The sequence below is a fragment of the Engystomops pustulosus genome, chromosome 1 (genome assembly GCF_040894005.1).
Source record: "Engystomops pustulosus chromosome 1, aEngPut4.maternal, whole genome shotgun sequence".
Taxonomy (NCBI): domain Eukaryota; kingdom Metazoa; phylum Chordata; class Amphibia; order Anura; family Leptodactylidae; genus Engystomops; species Engystomops pustulosus.
In genome coordinates this window covers 63,556,279-63,569,811 of record NC_092411.1, presented here as the reverse complement: position 1 = coordinate 63,569,811, position 13,533 = coordinate 63,556,279, and the positions used below count along the sequence as shown (strand labels likewise).

The following is a 13,533-nucleotide window of genomic DNA, read 5'->3' as shown; positions in this document are numbered from 1 at the left end:
ACATCATTTACCAACATTTCTTTTTGGTAACTTTCCTTTGTATCAAATGTTTTAATTCAATTATAAGTGTTCCAGCACATCCACATTTTTCAGCACCTTGGATACTGTTAAAAAACAGCTACCGTATTTTTCGAACTATAGGACGCACACCAGATTTAGGCTTCCAAAAAAAGAAAAATATATTTTACACCAATAAAAATATTCCTTTTTGGTCACACTAAAGCACAGTGCACACAGACATACATTTATACACACAGCTCTGCATCATCCATAGTTACACACTCAGCCCTGCATCATACATAGTTACGCACACACAGCTCTGCATCATCCGTAGTTACATTCAGCTCTGCATCATCCATAGTTACACACTCATATCTGCATCATCCATAGTTACACACTCAGCCCTGCGTCATCCATAGTTACACACTCAGCACTGCGTCATCCATAGTTACACACTCAGCTCTGCATCATCCATCCAGATACACACTCAGCTCTGCATCATCCATAATTACACACTCAGCACTTATCATCCATACAGTTACACACACACAGCTAAGGATCATCCATCCAGATACACACACAGCTCAGCTATACACACAGAACCCCCCCACCACCACCACCACACACACACTTCCCCCATTGCCCTTCTTCTTACCCTGTCCCAGGGCAGCATGGCAGTATGAGACCTGTGGCGATGTAAGAAACATGTGATCAGTCGCATGATTCTGACATGATTCTGGGATCAGGTGCAGCTCTATATCAGGGCATCTGTCGATCTCCATTACAGCGTCAAGGGGGGGCTGGCAGTGCTTGATCCTCCTGACCTTCGGTCTATAAGACGCAGGCACATTTTAGCAAGATTTTTTGCTAAGAAGGGCATCTTATAGTCAAAAAATTACGGTATATGATTTATATAGATTAAAAGCTTGGTGAAGTTTAAAAGCTTATGCCTGGTGACAATTAAAAGCTTATGACTGGCACTTCCAAACCTCTATGCTGTCTGTGCCACCCTGTCCTTCCATGGAGCAGATGCTTTCTCTTACAATTCTCCAGTCTGAAATCCTGTGCATGTCAGTATTCATGCAGGCCCAAGTTATACACATGTACATCCATACTCTCTGCCTTACCACATATGTGGGCCTCCAGAAATGCTGTGTATTTTGCACAGTATTTTGTAATATGAAAATATTATGGATCTGTGTTAGAACATGGGTGGCACAGGAAGCAGAAGGGAAAGGTTTGGGCAGGGACAGGTGTGCTGCAAGGTGTGGGAGTGCATGGAGCAACTTTCCATAAGCCATAAAAATAGTTTTGAATATGATGTAAAGGGATGTTCAATCTGATGGATAACCCTACATGTCCAATTTAAACCATTTAAGTGAAATAGTAAATGTCATCTAATATAGTTAATTTCTTTTATTAATATTAAATCATTGTAATAAATTGTGAGGAATTGTATAGAGAATGAATACTTTACAATGCAACAGTTTCCCAATGATAGCTTTGGGATCCTAAACCTACATATTCTCTATGGGACCATTGACAATAAAGTCTGTTCACGTTTGTAAAGAGACCTTGTTATATTGAAGATTGATATATAGATTTACTGTATGCATTAACACTCAATATAAATTATAAGTCAATGATCTGCTCTGCTGGGACCATCCATTGGACTCCTAAACTGGTTTTCCACAAATTTTTTGATGATCTATCCTCGAGATACATCAGCTGTTTGCTACCTGCCATTCACTACAAAAGGTGACAGAGCTTAGTGATAGTTACATTGTATGGCAGTGGAGCCAGCAATCCCACAGAATGGCCACTGTACAGTAGACAGAGACTTCCTTCCTCCATCTATTGAATGGATAGACTCCTCACCTCATCAGATATCCATTGTCTATCCCATGGATTCGTAATTTCAAATGGATGTGTAATGCTTAAACCTAAAGAATGAGCAGAGAGTTAGTAATTATTCACAAACTTTATTGAATCTTTTCACACAAATGTATAAACAATGTTAATCGGATCAGCTCCTCTATGTAATTTGCTATAGCTTGAGCTAATGTTATCTGTATCTGCGTTTCCATTAAAAAGATATCTACCACCGTCCCATGCCCATATCTAGTGATCTTCTTTTGTTATATCTTAGAACTATAGAAATATTTTTCAATTCGAAATATGCTTGTTATTTTTATTAGTGTTAACAATAGTAATAGGACACTCCTATCACATGTTATTTCTGTGTTATTTGTTTCATATTAGTTCATCATAGCAAGGCTTCTGAGAATGAGAAGAGTGTGCTGGTTGATTCAAAAAAATGGCAATATTATGGAACTCCTGGATACAACGGGACTCTCACAATGACCTGGAATCCCAAAACTCTCCAGACTCAACATGTTCGCATCGAGCTCTGGGGTTATAATGAAACAGGTGAGGCCATGATAGCTTCCAGGTAATCCCAATATACAATACAATAAAACTTTATTAATCCCAGTCTAGAAATAGTTTTTTATAAACTGTTCAGGCCAGCTAAATAGGGAAAGGACATTAACACATACTACACAATTAAGAAATACTACAACACAATAGCAATATAAGCATAAGAAAACTCGGAGAACGTATTCATGTGATGGATATTGGTGGCAGAGGATGGGGGTGTTGGGGTTTGTGGTGATAGGTGCTAGTCTTAATTTTGTGAGCATCAATAGATTTTTAAATTATTTCAATCGTCTTGCAGTTCTGCAGATTAATTGGCGGTAACAATCACTAAGTTGCTTTGCTATGATTCGATTCGATGCATCTATTTTTCCAAGCATCTCCAAACAGGCATAGTGGTGTGGAAACTATGCTCTGTGCCCTCCTAATGATTTTTGAAATTCTACTCTCATCTCTTTTTTTGATGAGGCTCATTTACTAAGGGTCCGTTGGACGCATTTTCGTCGGGTTTCCCTGATCGGATTTTGGCACATCGGGTGGGGGAGGGGCGGTGCGGTCCGTCAGAGAATCCGACGGATTCGGACAAACCGCAGAATTTAAAAAAGGATGTGTATCGCAGGTGAAGCAGGTGAACTCCGGCGGACCTCGGGGCAGAAGCGACGGATGCAGGAACTCGGGCGCACGAGGTTAGTGAACTGCGTCAGACCCGAATCTTCGTCGGACAACGCACCGCGGGATCCCGACAGGACCAGGTAAGTAAATGTGCCCATTATGCTTGCAATCAGGGAACATTTTTAGGATCTTGTTGGATACTTCGAATGATTTAAATTTCCTAAGGAAATACGTTCTCGATGCTGCTTTTTTCACCATCCGTTTCCTGCCGGGTCCGGTTTGTCGTAGATGAGGACACCCAGGTACTTGTAGGTACTGATTTGTTTGATGACTTGGCCCTTGATGGAGACCAGTCTTGAGGCTGATTTATTCCTTTGTGGGTCAAAATCATTTCCTTTGGTTTTTCAACGTTCGTATGAGTTTGTTGCATTCACTCCATTCTACGAATGAGTTGATGATATTCATGTATTGTTCCTCATCACCATCCTTTACACAGCCGACTATGACAGTATCATCTGAGAATTTAGAGTGTCAATATTTACTGCTTGCTTTGTACTAGTGTAGTCACATTTCTTAGCTTTGTAGATGTCTTGTAAGACTGTGTCCCTTTTCCTACCATTGGTACACAGATCCAGTCAGACTATCATTGTCTCCCAGATACTTTACTAGAGAGTTCATACAGAAATAGTAGACAGCATACCCAAAGAAAGGGTGATAGTTGTGGAGGGTGCCAGCCTATAATTTGCCAATAATAGCAAAAAAGGCCGCAGCAAAGCACAGGGACGGATGAACTCAAAAAGAGTGATTTATTCCATTAAATGCAATGTTTCAATCGCAATGCGATCTTTGTCAGGGGGATGTCAGGGATGGTGGAAGAAGAAATGGGTGATAGGGGAGTTTTTTAAATTTGAAATCGATGTATGATTGAGTGGTTTCCTGAGGGTGGGGGTGAAACCACTCCTCACTGGCCACTCCCAGGCGACTAGGGACAGAGCTCTGCACACAGAAAACTCTTATGGCATGGGGAGCCTGAAAAAAGGACTTCTGATGACAGGTTCCCTTTAAATGGTGACTGCTAGGGTAATACTGTAAATATTGGAGAACATCTTGCGCAAACATTTGAGCAGCAACATGTAAATACAACTCTCAGTAGGTCCTGAACAATGTAAAGGTACACTGCAAGTTTGGATCTGAAAATTCTGTAAATAAAGAAACATGGAAAGTAGAAAGTTGGTCTAGGTCCACAACAAATGGGTAGTTAGTTGTATGTCATTTTTTTTTACAATATTTCACTTTTATAAGTGTTCTTAAATAACTGATCTTAGCTATAACAAAATAGAATGGATTAACAAAAAATATTTTATTTGTATCTATCTATATCTCTCTCTGACTGTCTGTGAATGTTTTTGTCTCCGTTTCTGTCTCTGTCTATCTGTCTCTGTCTATCTGTCGCTGTCTCTGACTGTCTCTGTCTCCAACTGTTTCTGGCACTGAAGGTCTCTGTTACTGACTGGCCATCTCTGATTGTCTCTGCCTGTCTCTAATCACTTCCATCTCTGACTGTGTCCGTCTCTGTTTCTGCCTCTGTCTCTGACTATCTCTGTCTCTGACTCCAGGTTTCTCTGACTGTCTCTGACCAATGAAAGCTTAGAGCTCATATTAATGACCTGTGGCAAAACAGCAACCAATCATGGCTCAGCTTCTAACTGCCACAGCAGCAGCAGACAATGGGTCCTGTATATGGTGGTTAGTAAGTGTATTTTGGAAAGCACAGGGTTGGCTCAAAACCTAGTCACAGAGAATGGCTGTGCAAAATCTGGAGATTGTAAACGCGATGGTAGAGTTTCCTTTAGCGGACATACATACATACACACACACATACATACATACACACATACACTGAACTTTATATATTAGATTACTAGTAGTATCTTATTTTTAGTTAAAAGGATGATATTGCCTGAAGTGGTGCTTCACTCAACTAACTGACTAGTTTCATCTCATTTCAGGAAATGGCACTGAGCCGTTATTTTTCAATGTTGCCTCACTACGAGGAGGGGGGAGGGATGAACCTCTCATAGTGGGAAAAGGTTTTGGAAGGGAAGGTTACAAGTATCGATAATAAAGAGCATTGAGCCTCGGTTACAAGTAGCCATTTGTGATAAGGCCACTTTGAGGCTGCAAGAAATAGGAGTCTTCTAATTGACATTTTGTCCTACTTTATTTCCCCTGTGCCTCACGCCCTTTAGACCTATTGCCCTCTGTGGCTCCGCTATTACACTACACTACACTACAGCTTTCTTGCTTCGCTGTGCCACCATTCATATACATACTATTTTAGTTATATGCATCTTAGATTTTAATATTTTACTAGTTAAAATGTTGGCTGGACTATTGGTGCCCACTGTTGATTCATCCTATTATGTTTGTATGATCATGCCAAATCTTACTAGACATTACTTACTGCTGTGCCTTCAATTGCATCAAATGCACATTGCAATATTAGTAATTTCAGCTTTGTCTTTATTTTTCAGGAACACCATATACAGAATCGTGGGAGGCTTACTGGACTTACCTCTACACACTGGAGTTAACTCACCCCAACAATGGCAACTTCACTTTCACTCCAGTTCCTGCACAATCCCCATTTGATCAATGGGAAGTAGGAATGTTAAGGATTAGTGCGAGTGACAAAAAAGAAGGAGAGAGGTAATTTACTGCATTTTAGATTTACAAAATTACAAGTACATACAGTACTTTATGTTATAGAAGACTTCCACAAAGTCTACACACCCATTAATATAAGGCTATCATTATATTTGACATCCCTGTATTTGCTTGCGCTTTATTTCTCACAACTTGTTCTACTTGTATTTCTGCCACTACTTTTCAATTAAGTATACCATATGTTTCCGACCGAAGGATAGATGGTTCATTTTCTACAGATTATATTTTAACCCCTAAATGACTCATGTTTTTTACCATTTCCATACACAGCTGCAACTGCCATCACCGATTGTGTTTTTTTTTAGATTTAACCCCCCCCCCCCTTTCTATAGAACATATATATTAAACCTCAGGGAAAGGTATTTATGAAAATATGCTTTAGTATGATGATAATAATGACAATAATCTTTATGTTTATAGTGCCATCATATTCTGTAGTGTCCAATACACATTTGTGTCACATGCAACCATTTTGTGTATAGAAGTGTTTTACATAATATATTATGGATATAGTGTCCTATGTCCAGGAATGGCAATGGTATAGGGTAATGAATATGCCTCTTTATCAGCCCTTCATTTTCAGGAAAGAGCCTCGGTATCTAATATAGAATAGAATCTACAGTTGAATTTCCTTTAACATATTTATACTTTTAAAAATATGTTTTACATTTGAGTATTAAACTTGTCTTTAAAACAGGAATGTACATGCAATATGGAGTCCTGTCCATGCCTTGGCCTGGCACTTGTCAGAAAAATTCCGGGAAGATCCTGTCAGCTGGGCTTCCAATAAATGTATAGACTGGAGACAAATGGAAAAGAACAAGCTGCCTAATTTCTTGACAGAAACACCAGATTGCCCTTGCACCCTAGCACAATCCAGAGCAGATACAGGAAGATACCATGTATGTACCAGGATTAGTAGTCTGATGGGTTTATGCATATAATACCACCCATTATTTCTGTTTTTTCTATGTTTAAGACATAGAAAGTGTAATTGCACATTTGTTGACATATACATTTAAATACTATAGTTTTTTTTTTTTTTTTTTAAATGGTCATCCTATAACATAAATATCTAGATTTGCCTATCCAAGTGGCAAAATAAGGAATGGAATCTGTCATTTCTTTCTTCTTCATTTTTTTGCTATGGAGATTAATTTTCATAAACTGTGTGTTGAGATGAGACTTGGATTAAAGGCCAACAAGGTCCACTAAGAATTGGATTGGAAGAGACGAGTGGGGTGTAAATTTCCTTCTTCTTGTTTTAAGATATCTTAAACCAGTTAAAATCAATGTTCCTGCCCGAATGAAAAGTTATACAATTTTCCAATATACTTTTTGTATCAATTTCTTTTTTTCTAGATCTCTTCCTGGTGTCATTCTATAGGAAGCCTCATTGTTTACTTCCTGTGAAAAAAGACTGGTTCCTTAGGCTGGAGCCATGCACCTGTGTGACATCACATGACCAGGAATCAGTGTTTATCCACAGGAAGTAAACAATCACAAGCAGAGATCCAAAAATCCACGGGGAACTGATACAGAAAGTATATTGGAAAATGTTGTAACTAATTATTACACAAACAATATTAATTATTCACTGAAAGAGGACATCCCCATTTAAGGTTGCTTACGAGGTATTTTTTAAGTTATAATTGAGACAAAACCTTAGTGGTCTATTTTATTATTTTTCAGACAGATTATGGCTGCAACATTGAAAAGGGCAGTGTGTGTACCTACCACCCCGGAGCTGTGCACTGTGTGAGGAGCATACAAGCAAGGTATTTACCTATACAATACCAAAAGAGAAATTGGAAGAACTCCAGTATTTTACTTGCAAAATAAAATGAAATTATTTTATTGATATGCATTAAAACATTATTAAAATCCAGTAGTGAGAACTTAGAGAAATGGAGTGCTGGGCAGTGTTCAGTGTTAAACAAGGTCAAACACTTGTTTTGGTCAAAAAGACTATATAGCCTATAGTTTTATTACCCCCATTTAAACATCTGTATATGTATAAATGCACAATGTTGAGAATTTCTCCTTTTCTTATAGCCCTATGTATGCTGCAGGACAACAATGTTGCTATGATGAATCAGGAACTCAGGTCCTAACCACTGACTCCATAGGGGGCAGCACTCCTGACCGAGGCCATGACTGGGGGTCCCCTCCTTACAGGAAACCCCCCAGAATACCTGGATTTTCTCACTGGCTGTATGATGTGATCTCTTTCTATTACTGTTGTCTGTGGTCAGATAATTGCAATTACTACCTAGAACTAAGACCATCAAGTGACTGTCGCACGTACAAGCCTCCAAAAGTTGGTGAGAAATTATACCTATTATACCTGTCGTGTATAATATATACTGAATGAATAACTAGCTTCTCTCTGCTATAGCTTCAGCTTTTGGTGAGCCACACATTATAACATTTGATGGTTTGAATTACACCTACAAGGGTAAAGGAGAATATTATTTGGTAAAATCAACAAATCCATCTCTGAGCATTCAGTGCCGGACCACTCCTTTTCAAGGTAAGCGTGATGCTTAAAATATAGTGGAAATGAATGTGCAAATAAGTTTTTGAAGATAGAAAAATGGAAAACTGTGTTGCTACCAGTGACACTGGTTCCAAATGTGCCAGCGATTGAAATTCCCCCTGCCGCTAGACACCCACTGTATTTATCAGATTGCTCCAGACAGAGGAAGGTTATAGCTTGTGCGCAGGCTCCTGGCAGATACCGCCAACACGACCCTCCACGACCAACGTTGCGTGTTGGTAGCGCAAGGGGCAAAATAGGTGCAGCCTGTATGCCAGATTTCAGGATTTTACGGAATTTGCAAGGTGGAAAAAGGAAAATTGTACATCTAATGCAACTATTTATATGACTGCTTTCTACAAGATAAAAGATATAAAGCCACATGTTTCATAATTTTCTCATTGAATAAATTTGCCTAAACCACTCAGCGTAGAGAGTATCTCACTTTTACAAGGACAGGAAGTGATGGTACTTACACCAGGTGTCCGATAATACTTAAACTGAAATCAGTTTTTTTTTTTCCATAAAAACAATGCAATACAATATCACAACATGCAGGCAAAATTCTTGATAGGCTACTATGTACCACGTCATTGAATGGCCATCCAAATACAAAGGAACAAAAAGTCACATCTCTGGACAGAGTTGCTGAAAAAGATGTTCAAAAAAAATAAAAGCTATCATTTTGTTACTCAAAGTAATGAAGAACACAATTACATAGAGGCTTTAGTGTTCCAAGAGTAGCAGTGTATGATCTACAATGCAACATAACTGTCTGAATACGTTCCTGTCCGTGTAAACCCTATGTTTTATGTATCCAGAGCGCTGCAGAAAACAGCACCTGTATACATCTTCCAATGGCAGAATGCCTCTTATAAGTCACGTGCTTAAATAGGACTTTTCACCTCTCATGACGGATGCTTTATCAAAAACTTTTATTTCACATGAAATATTAATTGTGAAGCACATTTTCTTATCTCAATTTTTTGTAACTCTAAATGTTACTGTTTCTATGTTATTCCTATTGTAAAGTTATAAATGAAGAGGTGTTAACAGCGTCGCTAAATAGTCTTATAATATCCAGTCAGGGCACACAGTGCCAGACAGTGAGGAATGCAGGAAGGTAACACTAATGGACAAATTATTTCTAAAATTATAACAGGAATAACTGAGAAGCAGCACAAAATGCACATGACACTGTGCAATAAATGTGGCGCAAATAACGGGCCGTGTGCCATTATGTATTGACAGGCTGACACTGGCAAGGTGAGCTCACCCCACTGATGCCCATTCAGAATGCCCTGCCACCCGGCACAGCAACCTCACACCACTGAGACCTTCCATAATAAAAGGTTAATTTGTCAGTTGGTAATTGAATAAAAGTATATATTTATAGGGCAGCACGGTGGCTCGGTGGTTAGCACTATAGCCCTGCAGTGCTGTGGACCTGGGTTCAAATCCCATCCAGGTCAACATCTGCAAAGAGTTTGTATGTCCTCTCTGTGTTTGGGTAGGTTTCCTCCCACACTCCAAAACATACATAGGTTGATTTTGAGCCCCAAGCTCTGTGCAGCACTGCATAATCTGTGTGCGCTATATAAATAAAGGAATTATTATTATATATTCCTCCAATATACATCCTCCTTTTGCCTTTTATATGGTTTAGAAGTCAATTGTGAGGCTAGCTCACAATCCCCATATACAGTCATGTACATGAGGCCTATTATTGTGCCTTCCTTCATCCAGAATTAAAGAAACATGAGATTTATTTTCTGTATAAGAAAATGTAGCTTTAACCACCATAAAACTTAATTATCACAGGTATAAAACCTCTGTAATAATTTATTTTTCAATTATCCATGGCATGCAGGGGTCGAAAAAATGATGTCCGAGGAAGAGGAACCTTCTCAAACTTCACGTAAGTTCATGCATCTTTATCTCTAAGCATGGTTTAGGACTGTAAATGAATGTAATATGAAATATATCAATATCAAACTGAATATAATAACCCCTGTTATGAATGATCTTAAATATTATTTACAGAAGTCGATGCACTGATGTCTGATGAAAATCAACCTCCTCCAAGTGAGTGTTTTGACCATTGAATATATCATTAATTACATTTTATGATATTGTGTCCATGTGTATGCCTGTGACATGATAAAATGAATATGTATGTAACATATATGTGATGTGTATAGTGTATGGTGGGTATATACTGTATATGATGTTGGTCCGTATATGGCACTGTATGTATGTGTATATGGGACATGCTCTATGTTTGTGGGTGTGTCTGAGTGAATAACTGTATGTTTATGTATATAGGTATATAAATGTGAGTGTATATATGAGCTTAATATTTTTAAGTGGGAAGGGGGCCCCATTCAGAAGTCTGCAAAAGTGCCCTGCCTCTTCTAGTTACGCCCCTGACTACATTCCAGCCTGTTCCCTCAGTGCCACCCAGTAGTGTTTCTAGACTTGCATTATTACTCCAATCACTTGAGTACTACTCTGAGAGGGAACAGCCTTGTGGTTTCTTACAGTAAAGTCCTAATGGCCATATGCTGGTTGAAGACAGAAAACCAGGAGACCACTTGGACAACAACCTTACAATTGGCCTAATCAAGCCAACTTTGTGGGTCCATACAACAGACATACCGGGGGGAAAAAGTCACACTACTATCCTGCTATGAAATCTGAATTTGTATCTTTGCTTACTCTTTATATCAAAGCAGTAATTGCAAAATTTCTTGTAGCATTTCACAATGCCAGAGCTCGCCGACGGCGCTCATTAACTGATAGGACGAACGTGGCCAGCATTACTTCAGTGGCGATGCAGGAGGAAGATTCAGATGTGGTGGAGGTGCGTTTGAAAAATGGAACAGATCAAGAATTGGAAATCCTTTTAAATGGCGAAATCCTTAGCTTTGACGAGCAGAGCTGGATGGATATGAAAGGTAAATGTAAGAATTAAATATTGGTAGTAGAAATTATACCAATACTTTATTCAGCAGAATAACACTTTGCTCATGCTCCTTAATGGCCAGTTGGCACAGGAATCTTAGAGGCCAAAAAAAATTCCCTGGGCATGTAAACTAGCTATCGTCCCGGAAGACTTCTCTGTACTACAGTTCCTCTGTAGCATTCTATAGTGTTCCATTGTGAAAGGTCAGAAGAAAGCCATGTGAGATTTTTATAATAATGCATCTGTTTAATAGCTTTAAATAACTAATTTGATATTACGGAATTCATGTCATCTTATTTCAGGGGTTTTCATATATTCATCAATTACATCAAATGCAACAGTGATGTTTCCATCAGGAGCTGGGGTAGAAGTGAGAGTCAAAAAAGGCTTTCTAGGCATCTCAGTTCTTCTTCCTGAAATATTTCATAGCAAAACTGAAGGACTTTTTGGAGTCATGAACAATGATCGTGAAGATGACTTCACTATGAGAAATGGTACACGACTGCCAAGTTCGGCTACTCCAGAAGAAATTTTCCACTTTGGTGCAGATTGTAAGTATGGGCAAAATAATAAAATGCACATATAACCATTTATCATAAATCACAATATATTAAGCTCCTATTATTGTATTATAACAATATGTCTAGTAAAACTGGTAGTGTTTATTACTATGTTGCACAAAGTCAAGGAAATATGGATATGATATGTTCACAGAAAAGTGGTATTTTACAGTTCACACATACAATATAAAATTGATAAACATTGTTATACATTGCATTACTTATACTGATCCTTACAATGAAGCTTTAATCAAGTCTGACCTTGTAAAACTGCAGACAGTGTTAGGTGGAGAGCTGTTAGTAGCAGCTGGACTGTGAAAAATGCATTTATATTCCAGGACTCTACTCCTGTGTGAATTCTGGAGATTGAACACTGTGCAGCCTCTGCCCCCTGACAAAAGTTACTGATGAAGCAGGTTGTGTTTAAATTCTGCAGCAGTTAGTCGGGAGGAAAGACTGTGCAGTGTTCAGCAAAAGGATCTCTTACACCAGTGCCCCACAGCTAGAAACCTGGAGTGTAAATCCACAGTTCTGTTGCTACTAACTACACACACAAAGGTATGGTTACATAGATCTGCTGCTTTATATTGTAAAAACTGATGAAAGATTCCCTATAAATACACATTGTATAGTATTCCACATCTGCAATCACAGTCCCACAGAATTCAGAGCTGCAATTCACTTTTGCTGCACTGATCTGTCTGAATTTTGGTAAAATATATATCTTCTTGATTAGAAAACACTTTTTGTACCATAGTTGTACTGAATAGGAAGTTCAGCTTAACTTTTTGGAGTTTTAGGGACAAACTACTGTATAGATCTGTGAATTAAAGCACAATCTTGAAAAAGAAAATTACAGGCGGTCCCCTACTTAACCCCTTAAGGACGCAGCCATTTTGTAGCTTAAGGCTCAGCCCGATTTTTTGGATTCTGACCTGCGTCGCTTTATATGGTTATAACTTTTGAACACTGTTACTTATCAAAGCGATTCCGAGATAGTTTTTTCCCCACATGTTGTACTCCATTTTAGTGGTAAATTTTGGCTGGTAAGTTTTGCGTTTACTTACAAAAAAAAGGAAATATGATAAATTTTTTTTAAAATTTGCCATTTTCGAAATTCAAAATCATTGCGTTTTCAGGCAGATAGATTTACCACCTAAATAAGTTGCTGAATAACATTTCCCATTTGTCTACTTTACATTTTCATAATTTCTGAAATGTTTGGATAATTTATTTTGATGTCACGCGGCTTACAAAAAGAATATCGCTTTTCCGGATTTTCAGAATTGACTATTTTGGGGATAAATACAGTTTTGAATGAAATTTTACATATTTAGCATCAAAACCCCCTATATAACCAACCCATTTTCAAATCTGCACCCCTCAAGCTATCAGAAACCGCTTTTACGAAGATTGTTAACCCCTTGAGATCTTCATAGTAATTGAATCAAAATGGAGGTGAAATTTAGAATGGTCAAATTGTTCCCTTATACGTTCATTTAGCCCTAAAATTTACACATTTCCAAAATATAAAAAGAGAAAACCCACCATACAATTTGTTCTGCAATTTCTCCTGAGTGCAGCGACCCCCCACATGTGGACATGACAGCGAGACGCAGAAGGGAAGGAGAGCCCTGCAGCTGCCAGGATTTTAGTTTCCTCATTGGCCCCTTTTGAAGGCTATAAAATTTTCG

General features: G+C 38.4%; 1 protein-coding gene across 2 annotated transcripts in view; it reads left to right on the top strand.

Moving 5' to 3' along the window:
• SUSD2 (sushi domain containing 2) overlaps positions 1-13,533 on the top strand; it is a 110,400-nt gene that overhangs the window by 31,951 nt on the left and 64,916 nt on the right. For both annotated transcript variants that reach the window (XM_072142254.1, XM_072142263.1), the window contains exons 4-13: positions 2,263-2,430; positions 5,583-5,757; positions 6,473-6,677; positions 7,468-7,553; positions 7,831-8,099; positions 8,174-8,308; positions 10,185-10,232; positions 10,358-10,399; positions 11,071-11,271; positions 11,582-11,830. In XM_072142254.1, the coding sequence (XP_071998355.1) occupies positions 2,263-2,430; positions 5,583-5,757; positions 6,473-6,677; positions 7,468-7,553; positions 7,831-8,099; positions 8,174-8,308; positions 10,185-10,232; positions 10,358-10,399; positions 11,071-11,271; positions 11,582-11,830 (1,578 nt within the window). The remainder of the gene's footprint in view (positions 1-2,262; positions 2,431-5,582; positions 5,758-6,472; positions 6,678-7,467; positions 7,554-7,830; positions 8,100-8,173; positions 8,309-10,184; positions 10,233-10,357; positions 10,400-11,070; positions 11,272-11,581; positions 11,831-13,533) is intronic.